Source organism: Rattus rattus, chromosome 1 (genome assembly GCF_011064425.1).
Source record: "Rattus rattus isolate New Zealand chromosome 1, Rrattus_CSIRO_v1, whole genome shotgun sequence".
Lineage (NCBI taxonomy): Eukaryota > Metazoa > Chordata > Mammalia > Rodentia > Muridae > Rattus > Rattus rattus.
This window is the reverse complement of record NC_046154.1, coordinates 94808059-94830905: the sequence shown is the minus strand read 5'-3', so window position 1 is coordinate 94830905 and position 22847 is coordinate 94808059. Positions and strand designations below refer to the sequence as shown.

The 22847-nt window shown below is 43.6% G+C and overlaps 2 protein-coding genes and 1 long non-coding RNA gene across 3 annotated transcripts in view; 2 read left to right on the top strand and 1 right to left on the bottom strand.

The window, feature by feature from the left end:
- The window catches only part of Elp1 (elongator complex protein 1), a 49478-nt gene extending 32717 nt beyond the window's left edge, over positions 1-16761 (bottom strand). The window contains exons 1-11 of the mRNA XM_032903819.1: positions 16536-16761; positions 14126-14288; positions 12793-12945; positions 10706-10787; positions 9688-9768; positions 6861-6946; positions 5118-5214; positions 4762-4852; positions 3744-3867; positions 2823-2916; positions 794-1024 (exon numbers count right to left, since the gene is read on the bottom strand). Coding sequence (XP_032759710.1) covers positions 794-1024; positions 2823-2916; positions 3744-3867; positions 4762-4852; positions 5118-5214; positions 6861-6946; positions 9688-9768; positions 10706-10787; positions 12793-12945; positions 14126-14275 — 1189 coding nt within the window. The 5' untranslated portion in view covers positions 14276-14288; positions 16536-16761. The remainder of the gene's footprint in view (positions 1-793; positions 1025-2822; positions 2917-3743; positions 3868-4761; positions 4853-5117; positions 5215-6860; positions 6947-9687; positions 9769-10705; positions 10788-12792; positions 12946-14125; positions 14289-16535) is intronic.
- Positions 8482-22274, top strand: LOC116901719. The gene is made up of 2 exons (XR_004388012.1): positions 8482-8520; positions 22157-22274. It is a non-coding gene; the product is annotated as an uncharacterized LOC116901719 (long non-coding RNA).
- Positions 16815-21921, top strand: Abitram (actin binding transcription modulator). Its single transcript, XM_032903808.1, has 6 exons — positions 16815-17097; positions 17943-17994; positions 18477-18606; positions 20037-20113; positions 20237-20306; positions 20394-21921. The coding sequence occupies exons 1-6, from the start codon at positions 16983-16985 to the stop codon at positions 20529-20531; spliced, it is 582 nt and encodes a 193-aa protein (XP_032759699.1). The 5' UTR covers positions 16815-16982; the 3' UTR covers positions 20532-21921.
- Positions 22275-22847: the final 573 nt, after the last annotated feature.

The window sequence follows — 22847 nt, the reverse complement described above, 5'->3', positions numbered from 1 at the left end:
CAGCTTTAAGGAAGGTCTGTAAGGAAGAGAGACATAAACTAGGATAGCCAAAACCTCCAAAAACATAAGGGCTGCAGTTAGGGGGCTGAGGCTGGAGGGATACCATGAGGAGGAGACTGATCTACACAGGGACTACCAGGATATATTCCAAAACTCCATCTAAAAAGACCCCCAACACACACATTAAAAGAGCACTTTTCTATATATAAACTCCTAATTAAGGTATGACTAAGTTCTCTGTACAGAACATGATTATAGAAATCAGTATTAAAAGCACTACACAGAACACTGAGAGCCAAGAGCGTCTATCTGCTTTCAGCAAACTGCCTATGGCTATACCATTCTGCAAAACAGCTCTCCACCTCTGATCCTACACCTAACTAAACACCAGTCTTCCTCACAGCAGGTAACTGTCTTGGATTTGACTAAGCATCCTGAAAAAGAGGCACTTTATAGTGCTTAAACAAAAAACAAAGCCACACTGTGGAATGTACAATCAATACAAGCCTCACAGCCCCCACTGCTGCATTATGCTCCACTGTTCTCTGCAAAGGGAGAAAATCATCAGTCTTCAAGTTCGAAGGCCAGACAAGTTAATGTATAAGGCTATAAATACAGTTCAACAGAAAGTTGGGGCGGGGTGGAACTAGGGTTTTCAGTATAGTATATATTCTACCCAATGACACTCGCAATCATCAAAGACATCAAACAAACCAAACCAAATGAAGATCTCTTCACTGTTCTGGTTAAGCCGGCATATCTGCCTTCACAGACACGCTTTGCAGCAACTCACTTCCATCAATGACAGCCACATTTGCCAAGTCATCGGCACTATTTCCAGAGCTCCGATCAGTGGTCCAGTGCCAGTCACAGCATAGATACCGCCAGCCCTGACACAGAACATGCAGTCGGCCCGGCGTCACTGGGTCCCACAGCAGAGACACGATCTGGTTCTTCCCCGTGGTGCTGAAGGGCAGGCTTTGCTTGAGATACCAGTGATAGTTCCCCACGGTCCAGAGCTGGACTGCGTGTGGAGGCAAAGGAAGGGAAGGCATCAGAGACAGGACACCAAGCTGCAGACCACTGACAAAAAGGGGGACAGGGGTAATTCTGTACTTTGTCCAGGAAGTTTTCTTCCTTTTTGGTCTCTCTAAAATAATAATTATACAATAATCGAATAATTATATAATAATCAATGTCAAAAGATGTAACTTTCCTATGAGACGAAATGTCACACATCAAGGTCAGAAGCACATTTATTTTTGTCTCTACCTTCAATTCTGTGCTTATGAAAGCTAAGACAGTATTTCAGCATGTTTCCTCCATGCAAAGTTGGGCAGAAGATAACCAGACGAAGTGCACAGCTATGCATGACACAAAGGAATACAGCCTGAGAAATGTGACATCCATAGGCATCACCTAGTGCGAGCATTACAAAGGATCCTCACACAGACTAAGTCAGCTACAATGCCCCTGGGGATACGTCCATCGAGACCAGGGCCTAACATGTGGTCTACTGTGGACAAAGTCCTTCTGTGGCATATGACTGCACCCAGGCAATGCAGCCAGGTTCTAGATCAGCGACTCTGTGGTAAGCAGGGTGTAGGACGCCTGTTTTCTTGTGGATGCTCTGCATACAGTTATGTCCATGGCTCTCCAGTACTAACCAACATTAGCTGCCTGAAAATTAATACACACACCCTCAATCATCCCAATATGCATTAAAATGACCAACTGTGCCCAAGCTGGCCTTTATCAATAGAAAACACACATAAATTAGGATTTTAGCTCCATGAAAGAATTTAACTTCCCCACTAATGCTTAACCTATTATGATCACAGGAAATAATGCCTGGCCCTCTAATGACACCATTACATTATGTCTGTGTGACCATGGGTTACCAGGTGGGACCACAAGTTCCTGCAAAGGAAGGCAGACACTGTGAGGATGTGTACTTTTGTTATCTGTGTCTGTCAGTGTTAATGTTTTCTATATGTGAATCACTGGTCTTTGAGTGGCTGCATATTAAAACCCCTGGAAAGTTTGGGCATGTTTGGTTCAGTAATTTTTATAAGGCCCTGATTAAATCCTGAACACAACCAAAAATAAACAGATAATATACATATTCTCTATCCCAAAACAATGAATCCAATTCTGAGATGAAGCCTGTGTTTCATTATTTTTATTAAAGGTTTAGCTAGGGTTAAAAACTATTAAAATGAATGAATGAATGGCTTAGTGACAGAGAGCTTGCGCTGTAAGGCTAATTACCTAGTTACCTAGCATTGGAAGTAACAAGAAAGAAAAGACAGACATAATCCTAAATGCATACTTAAAGTTGCATGCCCACACATCATAAAAGCTGTGAGTCCCTTGTCTCTGCTCTGCTATATGCTGCTCAGAGAGCCTTTAAATAAAATGATTATCCAGGATGGATGAAAGCCTTAAAAGCAAAGCCAGGGTTCCCAGGAGAGAAAGAATTGTCTCAATACCACAACACAAAAATCCCACCTGAACTTACAGCCTGCCATAGAAATTTCCAATGTGCCACCCTGACATGCTCATGAGCCCATTCCTTAACACAGAGCCAGCCACAACTTCTTCTCCCCATCCTGTGTCTATATCCTACTGGCTCTGCTCTCCATCTGAACAACTCATGGGTGAAACCCTCACAGATCCAAACCTACCCGTCCCCATCAGCATCCACCTACTTCAGCTACACTGACATCACTGAAGGCCTGAGGAAGGAGGAGGGAAACCGCACAGGCTTCTACTTCCACACAATGCACAAAGCATGAGCCAACGCTCAGCAGCTGTCATACCATAGCTTTTCAGAGTGGATCTGCCTTCCTTCGGGAGGTCTTCTAGCCACACAGCAAGCACCGAGGAATCTGCATTCCACAGCAAGTCATTTACCTGGGAGGGACAAAAGTCACGCAGGCCTTCAGTTGTTTGTCTACTTCAGACTCTGGAGTGCACCCATAAGCCAAATAACCCTACAACACTGGAGCTGGTCAGCCCAAGACACTAATGTCTAGTTGCTAAACCAATCTACAAAACTGGTACTTTAAAAAGGGCTTAAATACGCATTATGCTTAAACATTTATATACAAATGTAAGACAAAGCAAAATAACATTTTTAGAAAAATCAAGAAATTTGACTATTAGGTATAGTAATGTGTTATATTATTATGTAAAATAAATTATATCGGGGTTGGGGATTTAGCTCAGTGATAGAGCACTTGCCTACCAAGCGCAAGGCCCTGGGTTCGATCCCCAGCTCCGAAAAAAAAGAAAAAAGAAGAAGAAGAAAAAAAAATACATTATATCTTACTATGTAAATATATTTAATACATAATACTAATTAAGGTACAATATAAAGAAAGAACATGGTTCCATAAAAAAAAAATCTCTTAAAATTTTACACAAGAAAGATTATCCTACATGATTTTATAAAATTGTACACATTTCGTGTGACTCTGCCCAGGAATGTGTATAAGTTGGTATATAGGCTGCTCTTTAACTATTTAACTATTGAACACCAGGAAAGCTAGTCATCAAAGCAAACAGCAAGGACAGCACTTCTATTCCCTGTCTATGACTTTCCTTAGCACTCTGCTCTGAGAGTCAGAAGCCATCCTTTCCACACGGTAGGTAGCTTCTGTTGCTAACCTCTGTCAGACACAACCCTCTACAGCTAAGGAGAGCTCTCTAATTGGATGGCAAAGAATTCCCACACCTACCTTAACTTCATCTTTCAAGAAAGGAAGTGTAAAATACCCGTGAAGAAGTCCATTTTTCTCAAAAAACACAACGTCTTGCTGGTTGGGTTTATCCTGAGTAGATGCAATCAGACTGCCTGAGGGTCTTAAAGCAAAACCTGAGTTAGAAGAGTCAACCATGTTCACCCTGCAGGCCCAACCCAGAAGAAAAAAATTGAAATCTTTTTTACCAGTAACAGGTATGTGGGGTGTATGTGTGTGTGTGTGTGTGTGTGTGTGTGTGTGTGTGTGTGTGTGTGTGTGTGTGTGTGTGTGTGTGTGTTTGTTGTGTGTATACATTTGTTTGTGATGTTGGAAGTTCAATTGAAGTATTAAAAACAAACTACATTTTTTCCTACATTTCAAGCACAATATCCTCAGTAATTCTTTTCTTTTTCAGTTATACAACTTCACAAATGTTCCATGCTTGGGAAGAGATGTTAACATTTCCCTCCTGAAATCATCTTTAGTCCACTTGTCTCATTCCCATTTCTCTCCAACCTCTTAATTCGAACACCTAAGTAACACTCAGCCCCACTCTAATACTGGTGGCAAGCAAGATGTCTGCAACCTAGAGGTTACTGCTGCGACAGGAGCCATTTAATCTATCTGTATCTACATGCAGCTAAATGACAGGCAAGCTGTGGTCTCACAAAGCAGTGCATCAAGGAAACAGAGAAGGCAGATGCAGAAGGCAGCCCAGGTTTCTTAGTAGCAGACTACCTGCTGTGGGAATCTGTCCAAAAGAAAGGCCTTTAACCCTGTCTCACAAAAATCCCTTTCTCCCACAGAGTGTCAAATACTAGGACTCCCAACAGACACATCTCTTTGTTTCCCACGACAGCTATACATATAACCATAACCTTTAAGGAACTAGAGGTGCAACCAGTGTCAGGTCTTGGAACAAGGGAATCTATGAAGAATCCAGTATGCAGTTGAATTCGGGAAGAAGGGATGGAAGGGAAAGCAGGAAGAATCCCAGGCTCATCTGTTCACTCACTTCCAAGCCAGGGAGGGCCCCAGCCCTGGCACAGACTCACTGGTTGACTGCAAGGCAAACTCTCGGTTCCATACTCGGATTTTCCGAGCCCCTGCAAAGGAAGTAGAGTAAACAGACACAAGCACTTAAAATACTATAGTGACTCTTACACACTACTTTCTGATGGGTCAAATCTGTATTTAGTAGGTGAGGCTTGACCAGACAGCCTCAAAGCTTTCTTCTAATTCCTAAGCCATTAACATCTAAAGCAGCACATCTTTCCCCACTCTGTAATTAATACTCTACTCAAGGCAAAAGGAAAAAACTTCTCTAGATTTTAATTTAGGTAAAATTTTTAGTGCAATTTATTTCCATACCTGTTTGTGAGCAAACAACACTCACAGCAAAAAATTGCCCATCCCCACGCCAGGTAATTTGTGGTCTGTGATCATCCCAGGACAAGGCAGACTCATGCTAAAGAGAGAGAAAAATAGCAGTATTACTGGGGAATCGATGCTCCCAAGTCAAACAAGCCTTGGCCACCAAATACTCATCTTTTATAGGATTTTGAAGCTATATAGAAAACCAGCATCAGAGACTCTCCAGGAACCCTTCTAGAAGAGCTTAGTCCTAGAAATCAAGAATAACTTAAAAATAAAATAAACACAGCCTTTCTTCTTTGGGCATTAGCAATGCTACAAATACAGTTATTAAACACAAGAAGCCAAGGAATAGGTTAGGGATCTATGGCAAGGGAACAAGCGTCTGTCTAAATATACACAGTCCTACTACATGACAGGACAGAGTGGAGAAACGGGGGAAAGTGGGTAGAGAAGGGCCAGCAGCAGTAGCTACAGCAGCACAGATAACGCAGTTCTGCCCTCTGCAGTGCTGGCTGAAGAACGGTCTCCAGTGCCACCTGCATCTCAATCCAGAGTCCAGAAGCAGTCAAGCCTATGGGTGGGAGAAAGGTGAGCACCAAAGCACACTTCACATTCCAGTGGTGGCTCCATTTCAAAACACTGCTAGCTCTACCCTGCCACAGATTAAGCTAGCTAGACTATACTGTATCTTACTAAGACACTGCCCTTTGATATACAACACATACTCCCCCTAGTGAAAGGTTGTTGTGCAACTGTTTCCTCCAAGATGAAACATTTCCTCTTGCAGGGAAGCTCCTTCAGCAGGAAGTAAAAACTCAAAATAGCTTCAGGAAGTCCCTGAAAATTACCAGATTCACTAGGCCCCACTCCCTGGTGGTATAAGCAGTAAAAGCTGAAAGTCTCTTGTCCCAAACAAGCCAAGCTACAAAGAAGATTCTGAGATCAGACCAGCTGCTTGGGAAAAGCAGAAACCAGCTGGGCTGCCTGGAAGAGGTTTACACAGAGTCACTAGGATTGGACACTCTCCAACCTGTTGAGCTACCTACAGGCTACCCAGTATATTCCTGGTTTCCCAGCTTTTGTGAGCTGTCATGCATACTGGGGTGGGCCTTGGTAATGCAGCTGTCTTTGAGTCATTTCTGCTCCTGTAAGTAACCCCTTACCCAGTCTTTTAAGTAACCCAATAAAACTCACTGGTTCACAACGTTGGACTTTGGCGGTATCTGTGCTTTAGTCTATTGTGGGATTCTCATCTTGCAGACTGTCTCACACAGACTGCAGCATATGCAAATTCTTAACAAACATGTTTTAATTAGTGAGAGAGCTCATCCAAGAAAGCAAGAAAGCATGAAACAACTTTACGGAGCCCAGCAAGGTGCCAGCAGGGCATCAAAACAACACAGTCTAATACCAGATCATTCCTATAAGTATTGCTTCTGAGTAAGCAATGGACTTCTACCCATTTCTGAAAACTATAAACTTTTAAGTCAAGACCAGGCCTTTAGGAAAAACGAAAGTAATGAGCCAAAGTTACTGCAATCTATTGGACAGTAAATGAGACTGGGTGCAGTCCATAAGAAGAAAAGAAAACTATCTCTTGTGGGTGACTCATTTCTGTAGGGCACCTAGCAGCTACCGCTTTATTACAGCAGAAGACATACTGATACCACTGGTCTCTCACAGGCCAGGCAGTGCTCCAGCACATGGCAGAACTGAACACCTATCCTCCCGTCTTACCATTTGCACCGGAAAGGTTATTGGTCTGCCTTCTGAGCCGTGGAACTGCGTGTCCTTACTGCCCCATCCAACGGTGACAAACTTGCCTATGGTTTTGCAAGAACAAGAAGACATAAAATAAGCAAAGGAACTGAAATCAAAGCAGTTTCATTCATTCTTCATGAAGACAGTCACTAGCAACTCAGGAAGTTGAGCATCAGCCATCAGGTTACAAGCTGAGCCTCCAAATGACCTACAGCAGTGAGTCCAGCAGAAGGGGAAATGCCCTCACCTTGGAAAGCGTGACACAAGTCAGAAATCTGACCAAATATGAAGAAGTTAAAAAAATGTGTCCATGAATCACAAAGCACATATCTCAAGCCAATAGCCTGGAATGAAACTCTAATTTTTAACTTTAAATCAACCATCTAAGCTTTCTGCTGGTGCTGAAAGGAGCTTTATTTCATCAAATGTAGTTCCTCGTGTAGACTTATCTGAAACTCCACAGTGACAGTGCCTAAAATCAGAACACAGGCTTCCTATGCTCTAGGCTGTTTGCCCTAAACTAAACTACTTCTCTTATACAAAATACAGTGGCAAAGATGCAGAGCCAGCACAGACTTTCTGCTCCTAGAAGTAAGATGTAGCATTCGTCCACAAGAGGCAACAGAAAGATGGGCCGGACACCATCCAGGACCAGGACTTCCCTGTCCACTAACTCTGAAGCAGACCCCCTACAATTCAATGAATTATGGCTAGCACAGCCACTTCTGGTTTGCTTGCATGAGCATGTCTAAATGCGACAGGCCCTCAAAGGACACCCTGCCACCACACATGAAGACTGCTGACTATTGCTGTGCTCAGCTGTGAGCTTCTCTGACAGGTCCCCAAGAAGTAGAGGACCAGAGTTAAACAATGAAAGTCTCCCAGTGAGATCAGACAGTGAGTGACCGGCTCACAGCAAGGATCTGCAAACTGTAGCTTGTCTATGCTCACAAACTTAAAGCACAAACTTAGATTTTCTTTCCTTAATTTACTGCAAGGTTTAAAAAAAAAAAAAACTTTAGGAAAAAGCCAGGATCAGAGATCACTTTTCTAATTTAAACACTGTGAGTGACCTTACTCTGAACCCTAGACTCTTGTAGCACTATCTATATCTGCTCGGTGAACAAGGTCACTTGTTCTCATGATAGCAAAGATTCTCTATACACTACTGACTCCCATGCCCTGCATGTACGTACTCCACATGACAAGCCCTGACAGTCAGGAGTCACATCTATGGAAGAGCTCATCATCGGCAGACCAGCACCCCATCTTCCTTCTGTTACTGGTACCTTTTTCTCTTATCACCTGAACTTCTGGGTGGAGTCACAATAAACTCTTTTCTTCTTCTACCACATAGCCAAACCCAGTTTATATTTCAAACTTTAGGCTGGCATTTCTCATGTTACACATGGATAAGAGGAAAACCACAAATGTAAATTCCAAGTTTCTGAGCTAACTGTAAAAAGTGTACTCACATGCTTAAATGGGCAACAGACTCTTCCTGAATTCATTCCCTCTTCTAGGCCCACACTCACCTACAGGAACCTATAAACCTCATGCCCTGTCGGTAATCTTTCTATACACACACACACACACACACACACACACACACACACACACACACACACACACACACGTCACTAAGAGCAGCCTTACTAGACATAAACAAACAAAACATCCACAGCATTTGACTGCATCAAAACCATTTAATCCTGCACTCCTGCCCTGGCACCTGGCATGCTGCCTTATGCCCAGGTCCCTGAATGAGCCAGGGTGTCTGTAAGGAACAACTGGCTTGGACGAGTCCTCTACTTCCAGTCTTGACCCAGCTCAAGTCAGGCTCTAGAAACCTCCAATCTTCAGTGACTCCTGCTGTTCTCTTACACATGACTCACAAATTAAGTCATTAAATCTGTGACATGTGCCTTAGAGAAAAAACAAACAACATAATCAATCACGTTCCTACCATGCATAGCACCCCTTGGTACGTTTCCAAAGATTTAGTCAGAGGGCAATTCTAAGATTTTTTTTTTTTGGTTTGGTTTGTTTTTGTTTTTGTTTTCGTTTGTGACAAGATCTATATAATAGCCCTGGCCGGCTGTCCTTGAACTCACTATGTAGACCAAGTTGGCCTCAAACTCAATAGTTCCACCTGCCTCTGCCTCTCTAGTGCAGAAATTAAAGGTGTGGCCAGCACACCTGGCTCTGAAGCATCCAAATGCTATCCCCAAGTTAGCAGAGTGAGAAGGGATGAAGGCAGGGCCTAGCAACAGTTCAGAACCTGCCCCTAACAGTACCTCTTCAATTGGGCCAGCTGCTCATGATCTCCCAGTGACCAGAGCTCCTTACAAGTCAACAAGTATCTCCATTCTCTTCCCCATCAGTACACTCACAGCCTCAATGGTCAAATGATGGTGGCCAGACCTCAGCAAGAAGGCGCTCTGAAAGCCACGGGAAGATTCTGATCTAGCTGGTAGGAAAGAAACGCTGCCTTCTACCTGCCCCCACTCCTTTCTTGTGGTCCACTGAACTGTACTCCAAGCATGCTCCCCTTAGTCTAGCCTGAGTGACTCTTCTCCTCCAACTCTAGTATGAATTGTTCCTCAGGGTTAAGCGGTACCCAGGAGACTTCATGTATGGGTTTCTGCTCCCCAGGATACAGACCCGAGGGGAGAATAGTGATATGCCTGTTACGAACTGGGACGGACTGAAGTTCTTTGGGCTTATGATGACGAGGGTTATGAAGAAGAAAATGAGAAAAACTGAGGAACTTCAGGTCAGAGTATTTCAGAGCAATGCTTACCTTCTCCAAAATCATCCTGGTGGATCTGCTGCTCCGTGATTACTTCAAAGTCTCTGGTCATCATAATCAGGGTCTGTTGAGCTTAGGGGAACAAATGAAAAAATCTTTTTGTTCACGTAACAAATCAGTCATTCCAAGTGTCTAAGGAACCAGAAGCTACTGAGTCAGAATGAGGAATTCCAGGAAGAACAGGTAGGCAGATGCATGCATACAAAGTGTTCTGAAACACAAGCTCTGAGGAGGCCAGTCACAGGCGCTTACTCCTAGCTACCGACTGCATAAATTCACATACAAGTCCCCGGGGCCTCCTCTACTACTTTAAAAACTGCTAGTTTTCTAAGACGTTTCTATAAACATAAACTGAATTCATCTGGAATAAAGCATCTCGCCAGAAAAGAAAACCAGGCATAGAGACAAGCTGTGAGGAATGTATTTACTGGACAGGCAAAACAGCTCGACTTGCCCCCAAGCCTGACGACCGAGCTGGATCCCTGAAGCTGCACAGCACACTGACTGTTGCACATCCACACCCATGGCCCTGGAGCTACTACAGAGCTCCCTAATTAGTGAATGAGTCTGAGAGCAAGGAAAGTCAAGAGGCTCATGCAGGGCCTAGAAAGATTCTGGGAAGGTGTCTCACAGGATGGAAATAGGCCCATGAGTGTGGCTTAAGAGCTTAAAACTCAACTGCAACACACTCACACTTTCTCTCTGTGTCTCTCTGTCTCTCTGTCTGTCTCTCAGCAACTCCTACTTTTAGAGTAGGTTAAGGTAAGCAGTGCTCACACTGACTGCTGAACTCAGCAGATTCCTCAGCTCTCTAACCCCACTCCTCACCCCCAAAGAGCACAAAGCTACCCAAACAACTCAGTTTGCTAACAGAGAGAGGCAGTGTTAAGAATAATCACCTTAACATTACAATCAGCTGTCACTGTTCCAAGACTTGAGAAACTCTGAAGTCCATATGACATTAGGAGCAAGTATTACAAAGTCAGTTAGGCACTAGGGAAAAGCTTACCTGTGGCAAGCAGCAGCAGTTCTTGATCAGGACTCCAGCTCATGACAGAGATACCACTGGCCACATTCCCAACACATTCCAGCTGCGTCAGAGAAGATCAAGAGATGTTTAGAATACCAACTTCTCAATAAAGGTTTACTATGGACTCCACCAAACTATCAAAATGTAAACACACAAAGGTGGAAGATCCACCAGATGTGCCTTCAGGAACAATTGCTGAGACACTAGACACACAATTAAGCACAGTAAGCAGGACATAAAACAATGACTCTATGGAAGGCTTAGTTACTATTAAGGTCCCTGTGAAATAAAGTGCGTCTTAGAGCAAGCAGAGGTTTGGGGAGTCCAGGGGAGTTCTGTGAAGGCCTCAAAGCTCAGCAGGACCAGGAGAGAGAACCATCAATGAAGCAGCATGGAGGCGTCAAGGCTTAACTGCAACTAGGTCCTAAGGAACACACAAACCCAGGCATGAAGGACAAAGGTGAAAGGGAATTTGAGAACAGCGACCGGTCTTATCAGGCAGCAAGGACATGGATTCTGCCTTGTGACAGTGAGAAGCCACAAAAAAGAGTGATCTCAAAGGAGATAAAATAGACTGGGCCTGGCTCAGGAATCAGGAAACAATTTGGAAGGAAAATTCTAACTTAAATATGAGCAATAGCAGTTAACTTATCCGTGACAAATGTAGACAATTCTCAGCGTGAAGGAGGAGTAAAGTTCACTAGCATGTTCAAAGAGATGCTGAGGAATGAGGATACCACAGACTGGGACGGCAAGCTCCGCCTGGGACTCTGATCTTGACAGGGCTACCTAAGCTATCTGAGCCTCAAGCGTTTCTAAACGACAGGCTCCCTAACAAGACCGCAGTAAGGAGTAAATAAAAGTTTGCACTAGAAAGACAAAGAGAAGGGCTGGCCACAATCTAAGCCTCTACATTTACAAGCTGCATGTATTAGCCCACTTTCAGTAACACTGCAATTCCTGTGACACACTGGTGCTAAAGACATCAGACTTACTGGAGAAACAGACGCTTTTGTTTTGTTTCTGCTCTTTTGCGTTGGCCTGGAACTATGTAGCAAAGCTAGCCTTGAAATAATGGCAATCCACCTGCCTCAGCTTTCTAAGTGCTAGGATTGTGGCATGAGACACCATGCACAGCTTCGAAGAAGTATTTTAAAAGGATCAAGAGGGCTGGAGAGATGGCTCAGCGGTTAAGAGCACTGACTGCTCTTCCAGAGGTCCTGAGTTCAATTCCCAGCAACCACATGGTGGCTCACAACCATCTGTAATGAGATCTGATGCCCTCTTCTGATACATCTAAAGATAGCTACAGTGTACTCATATAAATAAAGTAAATAAATCTTTAAAAAAAAAAGGATCAAGAAATTACATAATTAGGAAGGTAAGAATAAAAGCTCAGTGCATAAAGCCTGCTGCACAAGCCTGAAGACCTGAGTTCCAGCCCCAGAACCTGCATGATACAAAGAAAGGACTGACTCCCACCAGCTTGTCCTTTGCTCTCCACACCTACCATGGCACTGCCAACCCCACATTCACATTACACACATAATCAGAGAGAGAGAGAGAGAGAGAGAGAGAGAGAGAGAGAGAGGTTGGAAATCCAGAAAAATCAGTCTTATTCTAGAGTAAAGAAGCAATAGGCTACAGCGTAACTCCCCTCAAGTCTTAGAGTATGCTTCCAGTATCTAACAGTGTATTACGGTAGTGCTTGTATTACTCTAAAATTATCCAATCAGAATTAATATTACACACACACATATATATATATATATATATATATATATATATATATATATATCAACCCAATTAAAGAACTCAGAAAAGGTAGCACAAAAGTGATTACTTTTTATTGAATGTTTAAGTTCTAATTTAAAATGTAATGTCCCAACCGTTCTGTCTGATTAATGGATGCAGTAGACTAAACTGTTTTTTAACTCCTGAAATATCACCAAAACCATTTAACTTGCAAATATTTTAATGCCATGGCTATAAATCAGACCTCAATACAAACATGTGGCCCTGCCAAGGGAACTTGGTACTTCCTCCTGACCAGGCCTTACACCCACCTGCTGTGTGCTGACATTGCAGACTATGACGTCCCCAGAGGCAGTGGCCACACACACAGATTCTTGATCCAGCAAGTCCTGAATACCCACAATGCAGCCACTTCCATCCTCTGGAAGAAAACCTTCTGCCACCAAAGAAATTTCAGTCTTCACCTTTCACAAAACATACATACACACAAGCAAATCAGTGTTTACATTCAAGAGCCGTCGGAGTTCAAGAAGTAAATAATAATTCCTAGTTATTCTTTTTATATATGATTTATTTTTATTTTGTGTATGGTTATCTTGCCTGCATGTATGTATGTGGACCATGCGTGTACCTAGTCCCCTCGGAGGCCTGTTGAGAGTGTAGGATTTCCTAAAGCTGGAGTTGTAGATGGTTGTAAGCTGCGGTATGGGTTCGGGAACTGAACTGGGGTTCTCGTTAAGAGTAGCCAGTACTCTTAACCGTCAAACCATCTCTTCAGACCTTAATGATTCTTTCCTAACATATAATCTTTCCAAGTATTTTCCCTAGATTAAAACCCAAACTTTCATTCTAGAAATATTACAACTCTATTGTCTTCTCACAAGAATACCTAACAAATCCCTGTTGCAAAAAACGAAGACAACAAAACAAAACAAAAACAATAAAACAAACCCAAGTATGTCCTGTTTAAAAATATCTTATAAAAATGCAGCTACTGCATGTGCCCTTTATTCACATTTGTTTCTAATGGGAAATCAAATTCAGGGGTTTTACCTTTGAACACACGTCTAGCCCCTAAATGATGTTGCTTTATATTTCTACAATGTGTGCAAAGACAATCTATCTCCTAAATAAAAAGCATGAATAGCAAAAAATAATCAAGGGAACATCTTACAATTTTCAGCAATATCCATGGTCAGTTCTAGCACTAAGGACTGGGATTTTAGCCAGTTTGGGTTTGAAGCCCAAACATGCTTGAAAGACTCTACAAGTCTCAGGAAGGGGATTTCAAACCACAGCTCCACAAAATGAATAAAACATAAAAGCTCTATGGCAATATTCATGTAGATTCGTAATTGATCACTAATACAATACAAATTCACAGCAGACAGGATGAAATGTGAGGTACTCATATAAAATATATGGTCAAAGCTTTGCCAACTTAGATTACACAATTAGCAGAGTCAAAATTGGCTATATTGTTAAGTTCTATCTAGCAAGCCATCTACACAAAGCAAAGAGAACAATTTAGTCAGGAATATGTGAATTACTTTGGATCTAAAGGAGGACTATCGGGAGGAGGACGTTTGGAAGAAAACAAGTGCGCGAACAAGGCAGGAGCTGGCAACTTCATCAGTGACTTACTTCTTTTTTCACAGGATCTACTTCTGTCAGTCCACGTTCTGAGCCAATCAGAACTGTCCCCTGTTCAGCTCGCAGACAGAAACACTGAGGTTTCCCTGGTGCCTGAATGTCCCTAAATTCCAGGGTCTGATGCAACTTCAGATTTCTCATGATGAAACAATTTCTGAGGGGGAAAAAATAAAAACTTCCCTCAACGAAACATTAACTCCTAAAAGAGAAAGGACTACTGTAACAGAGCTAAACGGCCATCCTCACATTGAGCATGACTCAGGAAGAAGTGGTTATTAGAATAAGGGTAAAACTCAATGTGAACATACCAGCATATACACGGCCACACTCTCACTTTCCAAAGCTTCTAGCTTTACACAGGACTAATCTGGAGATTAATTTACAACATGTTAAATCTGGAGACATAATCAAATGATAACCATAGCATATGCTAGGATCCAAGGTTGCCAGGATCCAATCACCATGATCCACATCCCTCTCCATGAACTTGGGAGACTATTCATTAAAATCCGTGCTACCTTGCATCCATAGAATCAGGGTAGAAATGATAGATGGTAATAGCAAATTCAGAGGAGTCCCTTCTTCTGATTTTCTGTCTGTGACTACCATCCCAGCAATATGCCTTTACCTTTACAGGGACCCCGGGTCCCAGACTCTGGTACTGCCAGGGCTAGCCTCATCATTGCCATCCCAGAGGCAGGAGCATTAATCAGGCACACTGCATCCTCAGACACAGAAGTCCAGCCCCAGGCCTCATCCTGAGTTTCTGGGCATCACTCTAGAGTCTGAGTCCCAGTGTTACAGGGTCTTTCTATGAGGTGTTAGGGCCTGATGATGCTGACATCTGCCCTAGTGTTGCTCCCTTCCCGTGGGAACTGCTTCCTTCAGCTTACCTTCTAAATTACTTGCTTTTCACTTTTTCCTTTCCTTCCTCCTAGAGCAGTTTAAATAATTCTTCATAATAAATCCTGCTGAAATACTGTGTGGCCTCTACTTTTCTGACTGGACCCTGACTGATAAAGCACAGCAAAGCAATCTGAGTTTTTAAAAGAATAGCTCGGTTCAGGTCTGCAAAGATGGCTCAGAGGTTTATTATGAGTGCTGGCTGCTCTTCCAGAGGCCCTGAGTTCAGTTCTCAACACCTACACAGCAGCTAACAAACATCTATAACTCCAGCTCCAGGGAGTCCCATGCCCTCTTCTGGCCTCCGAGGCCACTTCATGCACATGATAAAAGGCAAGCTCATTAGTCTCTCTAATGCCACAATTCTTTTAGCATGAACACTGACTTCTCTAAATTGTCATTCCAACACTCCTCACTCATTTAACTTTTTGGAGTTACATAGCCCTGTATTTTTCTCAGTGCTTTCAAGTTAGGAAAAGAGTATTTTCCAAATGATTGTAGGATCATAATCTGCTAATAGCCTTCCTTTGGCACCTCCTACTGCTCCTCCCTGGGTTCCATGAATTCAACTTTTCTCCATCCACACATGTGCCAAAAAGTCCTTTCATACAACTTTGATCATGTCCTAAAATTCTGACCACTGCTCCATTTTCTCCCCGTGGTCCCCTACCTTCAGGCTAGATAGCTCACTAAAGGGAAGATTAGATAAACCTATATACCTTGTAACTGAACAAGTCCAAACTGAACATTAAACTCACTATCACTCACTATCTCCTGATATTATCATAAGCTGACCCTTACATGCACATGAAATGCAACCTGAAAAACAGAGAACCTGCTGATCTCTTATCAAATAACAGCCTATCCTGGCTTGGGACTTATTGTCATCTCTGTTTCCACAAGCTAAAATTTGCCTACGCCTCTTTTTCTTTCACTTACACATAGAGGTATTCGCTGGTTATATATCATGGTTCTCAACATACAAACGAATCCTTTACACAATACCTAAGATCCGTTATGTGACTTACATCAAAACTTGCCAAATGTTAGGCCCTAAAAACAAAAGACTACACAATCACTGCCATCACAGAAATCCCGGGTTAGGCACACCAGCTAGGAAAGCAAGAGATATACTGTTCCACAGAAATGACCCAAATGCGAGAAAGGACCCGCAGCACAGCACAAAGGCCTCTATTACCTATCACCTTTACAACGAACTAACCAATTAGCTGGTAGAGGTTTTATCTATATTCTGCAAGGAAACCAGCAATTGGGGAACCGGACCCTCATCCCCCGCAGCTGTGTCCCGCAGCGCCCCAGGTTGGATCCGGAGCAAAAGTATACACAAAACATCCGAAATTCGAAGAGAGAGGCTGTCCACGCTGCCCCGCCCGCGCGCGCAGACAGAGGCGCGTGCATCTTCCCTGCAGCAGGGCAGTACTGGCCCGCAAGACCAGGCCGCACAAAGCGGCTCAGACTGGAACGGACGAATGCTCACCTACAACGCCCTAGCGGAACTGCGCCCTCGCCTTAGTGCGCGGCTCCGAACCCTCACGGTACACTGGGTTTGGAAGGGAAACGCCAATGCACACGGGAAACAAGAGACACGAACCACCGATGAGCGAAACCCGCCAGGTAGCACAAGAAAGGCGGCGCAGACGTGGTATCACCCGCGAGACGCACTAACTTGACGTCACCAGGTGGGTGTGGCCAGATGCACCGCCTCTGTAGATCCGAGGTCCTAGCCCGGTAGAGACAGAAGGACTTTGCTGTCTGTTGTCCCTCAGCCCTTTGACGCCCAGTTGTATTTGCCCAACAGTTGGACTTTGGCCCAGCAGCGCAAGTGACTGGGGTTGGGAAGGAGGTCGGCTGCGGGCCGGGGAGTCGCGGGCGTGCGCGTGCACAACGTTACCACGCGCCGGAAGTACTCTCCTGGACCAGCGGGATGGAAGAGCTCCCCTGCCCCGAAGCCGGGCTGGTGGCGCCAGAGGTAGTCATGTCTACCGAACCCCCAGCACCCTCCCTTGTAGATCGATACTTCACTCGCTGGTATAAAGCGGGTAAGTGCGGAATGGTGGTGAGCTCTGCTCTACCGCACAGGGTGGATGCCGCAGGTACTTCTGCCACGCGATGTAAGCCACCTGTGCTCTTCCTTGAGTTTCCTAGTCCCAGGATTACAGGTTCGATTTCCGACGTGGGAAGTGCAGTGCCATATGCGGGTTGTTGGCAGGAAAGGACGTGAACTAAACTAAGGAACTCAGCGTTAGTCTATCTGGGCTTCCACACACTGCCAAGTGTTTGTGTGCTTGGAAGGATCAATCCTACGCCCAGTCGGGAAGAAACCTTAGGCGTGGAGAGAACATTAAGAGATGTTAAGGAACATCTAATGTTAAGAAGAAGCCGTGCATATTGTCCACTGGACGTTTTGAAGGAGGTTTCGCTGGTGTTCTTTGTGCCCAGAAAATACCAATACCACTTTTGGGGACCCTCCTCTAGCCTCTACCTTAGCCTTTTTAATTCAGGGAAACTGGTATGCCCACACACGGCGTTTAGGATAAGCAACCTTCCTAGTTCTCTTTAGGACTGAATTTTCCAAAAATGTGATTTTTTTTATAACATCAAGACAGCCCCACAAAACAACACCACAATGTAAGCAACGTGATTCTTATAATAGTGTTTCTCTAATGGAAATAATAGGTCTCATCTTAAAGTGAGAAGATGGAGAAGTTAATAATCTTACCTGCCTTAACATTGAATAAAGGATTCTATCTGGATTAAGCCATTTAAACTACTTAATAGCCTTTATTTACTTTGACCACTGTGATCAGCTTCATAATGAACTATGGTAATCACATGGTAATAGTAAACACTAATTCAACAACCAGCAACTCATTTATTCCTCTAGATGTTAAAGGAAAACCCTGTGAAGACCACTGTATACTCCAGCACTCCAACCGGTAAGCAAACCAGGAATTATAAATTATCAACACTGTCCTTCTGGTAGTTAGTCTGGTATGGTCTTGGGTTGGGTTTGAGCATTCATGAAATTGTCTTCTACAGTGTTGAAATGATATTATAGGAGTGTGGTGGGAAGAACATGTCTTGTTGGGTCATGTACTGCTTAGCCAACCTGTGCCAACCACTGTACTGCTGGACCTATAGAATGGCTCCTTGTGGAGGCATTTGTCATGTTCTGTGTCCACAGTCTTGCCATGCTTCTCTGCTACCCTAGCTTACTAAAGACTTGTACTGCTCCCTTTCCTGGGAAGGAGATTCAACTCTATTCTCTCCTTTTCTGTATTACGTTCCAATCACAGCAGAGATAACTGGACTGAACAACGGTCAGGTTGGATAGTCACCCTCAGCAGGAATACTGTTACAGGAGGAGGTTTCTGGCCGCCATGCCACAACATAGGATTGACTGTTTTTCTCCTTGTAGAATATGCGTCATCACACTGGCAGGATCTCATCCCGTTCTTCAAAGTGGCAAAACTATTAAAAGTATTTCCTATCAGATCAGTAACAATTGTAGCAGACTTCAGAACAAAGTATCTGGGAAATTTAAACGGGTATGTTTCTGTAATCCTGTGATTTTTTTTCTTTTCTACTGAGATTTTCTATATTCATACTATGATGGATCCAGTCAGCCATAAGACTTTTTCTAGCAGTTCAATGTAGGTTTTCAGTAAAAACATGCTATACACTCCCACCTCCCACCCCCAGTGTATCGTAGGCTTTCAGTAAATCCTGCCCCACACCCCCACACACAAGTGTATCAAGAGGTATAGTGTCTATCAGTAGGTTCTGCGCTCCATTCTTCTTATCCTCAAGGGATGAGATGGAAGATGGGCCTTGGCCTTGGCCTGCAATCCCACCTCTTGGGTGGTTAAGGTAGCATAATTGCAAGGGTGAGGCGATATAGGGCTATACAGTGAGTACCAGGCTACATGCAAAACTCTCAAAGACAAAAGAAAGGATCTTGGCTTCAGCTGCCTATGTTCACTGTAGGAAAAATTCTTAAAAAGAAAGCAGTGCATAAAGCACACTCATTCCCTGTTTAGAGATATTTGTCATACTACCCTAGGTGTACCCATCTCCCAGAGTATCTGAAACAATGACCATACATACTGTCAGGAACTGTGTTAAAATGTGGTACTAATAGTGAAAGGAGTTGGGTTTATTTAAACTTTTTTTAAACATTTTTATGTATGTGTCTGTGACACGTGTGTGCGGGAGCCTGCAGAGGTAAGGGGAACTTGTCAAATGCCCTAGAGCTAGTTACAGGTAACTGTCAGCCACCGTGTGGGTACTGAGAACTGAACCTGGGTCCTTCCTAAGAGCAGGAAATAGTCTTACCTTCTGAGCTATCTCCCCAGCCCACCGGTTTTATTTTTTAGTTAGAAAAATCCTAGCAGTAAACCATGTAAAGTTCCTTTACCTATTAATTTCTAATATAAAAGATAGGGCTCTTTTCATTATTTTTAGTTTGTTGTTGTCATCATTTTTGAGACAGGGTTTCACTGTTGCCCTGGCTAGCCTGGACTTAGATGTGTAGACCAGGCTAGCTTCAAACTCAGAGATTCCCTTGAGTTTGTTTTCTGAGCACAGAGATTAAAGCAAAAGCACCCACTCAGCAAAAGATCTTCATGAAAGCAACTTTGCAGGATATTGCTGACACGCATAATGAATTTTATAATATTGCTTGCAATGAATTATCCTATAAATTGAAATCTTTATACCTGGCCATATATAGATTTCTCATTTGTGATTAAAAAAAAAACACACACACACACATAGTAGTGTGTAACTAAACTAGCCATTATTATAAGATGGTACTTAGCACATAGTAGGTTATTATGTTGAAGTACATGAATGGGTTTATATACTTCAGTCATTTTGCTGTAACACAAACTCCAAGACTAGATCTGTTTAGGAGTGAGAGCTACCTATTAGAGGAAAATGTAAATACACCTTTTTTTTTCTTCTTCTCATTACCCAGGGGGCACAGTTTCTAACAGAGCTTGCACCTCTGTGTAAGATTTACTGCTCCGATGGAGAAGAATATACCATATCTAGGTAAGCAGTGTTTGAGCCATCCTGTAGAGGCTTAGTACCTTACCCTCAAATGCCTGTGTTCACTGAAGGAAAAATTACTGGCAAAAAGTTGTTTTCTAAAAATTCTTTTTTTTTTTTAAATAGCTGTATTAGAGGTCGATTAATGGAAGTGAATGAAAACATTCTTCATCAGCCATCTCTTCTTCAGGAAAAGGTAAAGGGGAGTTGGGGAAAGTGCAGCCCTGTCCACAACGTCTTAGAAACCATGGGGTGTTACTGAGTGTTGTGTTTCCTTCCCCAGCCGTCCACCGAAGGCTACATTGCAGTTGTCTTACCCAAATTTGAGGAAAGTAAAAGCATAACAGAAGGGTTACTGACACAGCAGCAGTATGAAGAGGTCCTGGTAAAACGCACTGATGCCACCACAGTCACGTCCTGAGCCCTGCAATGGGGGCAGCACAGGATTGTCACCCTATTGGTGCCCTGAAGACAGCCAGTATGTATGAAGCGCCCCTCACAGCTGCCAGCCGTGGAAGGAGCCTAAGCCTTCACCTAATTTCCCTCATTTGTCTCAACATCACAAGCGTTGGTCCCATTTGTATTCAGGCTCTCAGATCTGCTTTGTCCAGGTACTTGCTTTGTGTGCTGGGAAGTGCACTTGTGGGTATTCACTTGCATATATGTCAGAAAACAACTTCAAGGGCTCTTTTACCTTTGTTAAGGGCTTTGGAAGTTTGCCAGATAGCTCGTGTCCTCTGCCTCCTCGTGTCCTCTGCCTCCCATGTTACAGGGCTGGTATTACAAGTACACACCACCATACCAGCTTTATATGGGCCTGGAAACCCAAACTCTGGGCTTCGTGCTTTCAAGGTGTATTAGTTACTGTTCAGTTGCTGTCATAAAATACCAAACTAAAAGCTTATAGTCCAGAGGACTAGATGACCACAGTAGTGGGAAGGCACAGTAGCCAGAGCAGGAAGCTAAGAGGTCACATCTCTACCACACACCACGAGCAGAGTGAACTGGACGGAGAATGTGGTTATAAAATGCCCCTGGTGCTACAATCCCTCAGCAAGACTTTGCGTCCTAAAAGCTCCATAAGCTCCCCAAACAGTACCACCAACTGGGGACCAAGTGCTCAATGTCTATGGGCATCATTTTTCATTCAATCTACAACATTCTTCCCATGATGCCTGTAGGCCCATAGTCAGCTCATACAAAACGTAGTTAGTCCAATATCAAAAGTTCCCACAGTCGTTAACACTCTCAGTGCTGCCCCAGATTCTCTTCTGAGACTCAATGCAAGCCCTTGTCTCCCCTGTAAATCAGAAAGCCAATTACATACTTCCAACATACAATGGCATAGAACATAGATTCCCATTCCAAAAGGAAGGGATGATGGCATTGTAAGGAAATATTGGACCAAAGGCCAAAACCAGCATGGTGAGCGCCAAACCCTCCTGCTCTGTACCCACTGTGTAAGGGTTTAGTTTCTGAGACGACTCTGACCCAGCAGCACCGCAGCCTGTAACAGATCATTCTCTGGATGGCTCCACTCTGCAGCTCGTCCTGGGCAGACATCTCAGCTTTGTATCCCAGTGTCTTGGGGTTTGTGCCATAACCCAAGCTGTACCTTCATAGCTTCACAGTGGCTTCCCATGGCCTTCTTGAAGAAACCCCAAATCTGCCACATGGTTCCCAACATCAATGACTTCCTGAAGCCAGGAAGAATCCAGACTTTTCATTCTTGCATCTTTTATGCCTACAAAGCTAGTACCATGTGGAAAATGTTTGAAAATTAGACTGTCAGCTTTCAGTGCCTTTGATCACATCCACAGTAGCTCTTGTGTTGCTTTCTGCAAGCAAACAGCCAGGTTCTGGTGCTGTCCCTCATAGAGCGGGGGTTTATCTGAAAGGATTCTTGCCTTGACTAACTTCTATTGTCCCAGTGTGGAGCAGGAGACTTCTTTTTTAACTCTGTGAGTTTCACATCATCACCCCAGTCCCTTATCATCTCCCTGACCCCTCATATCAGCCCTCCACACTTGGCAACCTCAATAAAAGACACACACACACCAAAGCTTAGAAAGTAGTATATCAGAGTGTGTCCCACAGTCTATACCTGTCTATACATCCTCACTTGCAAATGTTCACTGCAGTAAATGGTTGGTCTGGTTCAGGATCTCTGGTTTCTGTGATACCATCAATATTGCATCCTCATTGGGACTTCTCCCAGTTACTCTGTTGTTGCCCTATGTCATTGAAATCCTGAAGCTCTGGATGGACAGGACTGGCCCTTTCACAGATGGAGGAGATTTTGGAGTGGGTCAGTTCAGAGCCCTAGGCCTGGGCCCGGGTGGTAGCTGAGCTGGTTAGCAGGCCTTCTCTTCCTCATCTGCACCACCAGGGGGAGCTGTTGTTTTGTTTTTTAATGTATAAGTATTCTATCTGCATGTACACCTCCGTGCTAGAAGAGGGCATCAGATAAATCATGAGCCACCATGTGGTTGCTGGGAATTGAACTCAGGACCTCTGGAAGAGCAGACAGTGCTCTTAACTGCTGAGCCATCTCACAAGCCAACCAGGGGACTTCTTATAGCACTAATCTCTAGTAAAAGCAGCCTTTCCCAATGCATGCCTCCGAGGTCATTATTAAGTCAACATTAAGCTTCCCTGTGCTCTTTTCTGAGCTGTACATTTGTTATTTCCCCACAACATGTTTGTTTTCATTGATCATTATACTGTCTAGAAATAG

Bases quoted from the DNA above. Each gene is read 5' to 3' on its own strand.
- Abitram (XM_032903808.1), top strand. From the start codon at position 16,983: ATGGAAGAGCTCCCCTGCCCCGAAGCCGGGCTGGTGGCGCCAGAGGTA. The intron at 18,607-20,036 runs GTATGTTTCTGT...CTCATTACCCAG, and splicing joins TATCTGGGAAATTTAAACGG to GGGGCACAGTTTCTAACAGA. The intron at 20,307-20,393 runs GTAAAGGGGAGT...TTCCTTCCCCAG, and splicing joins CATCTCTTCTTCAGGAAAAG to CCGTCCACCGAAGGCTACAT.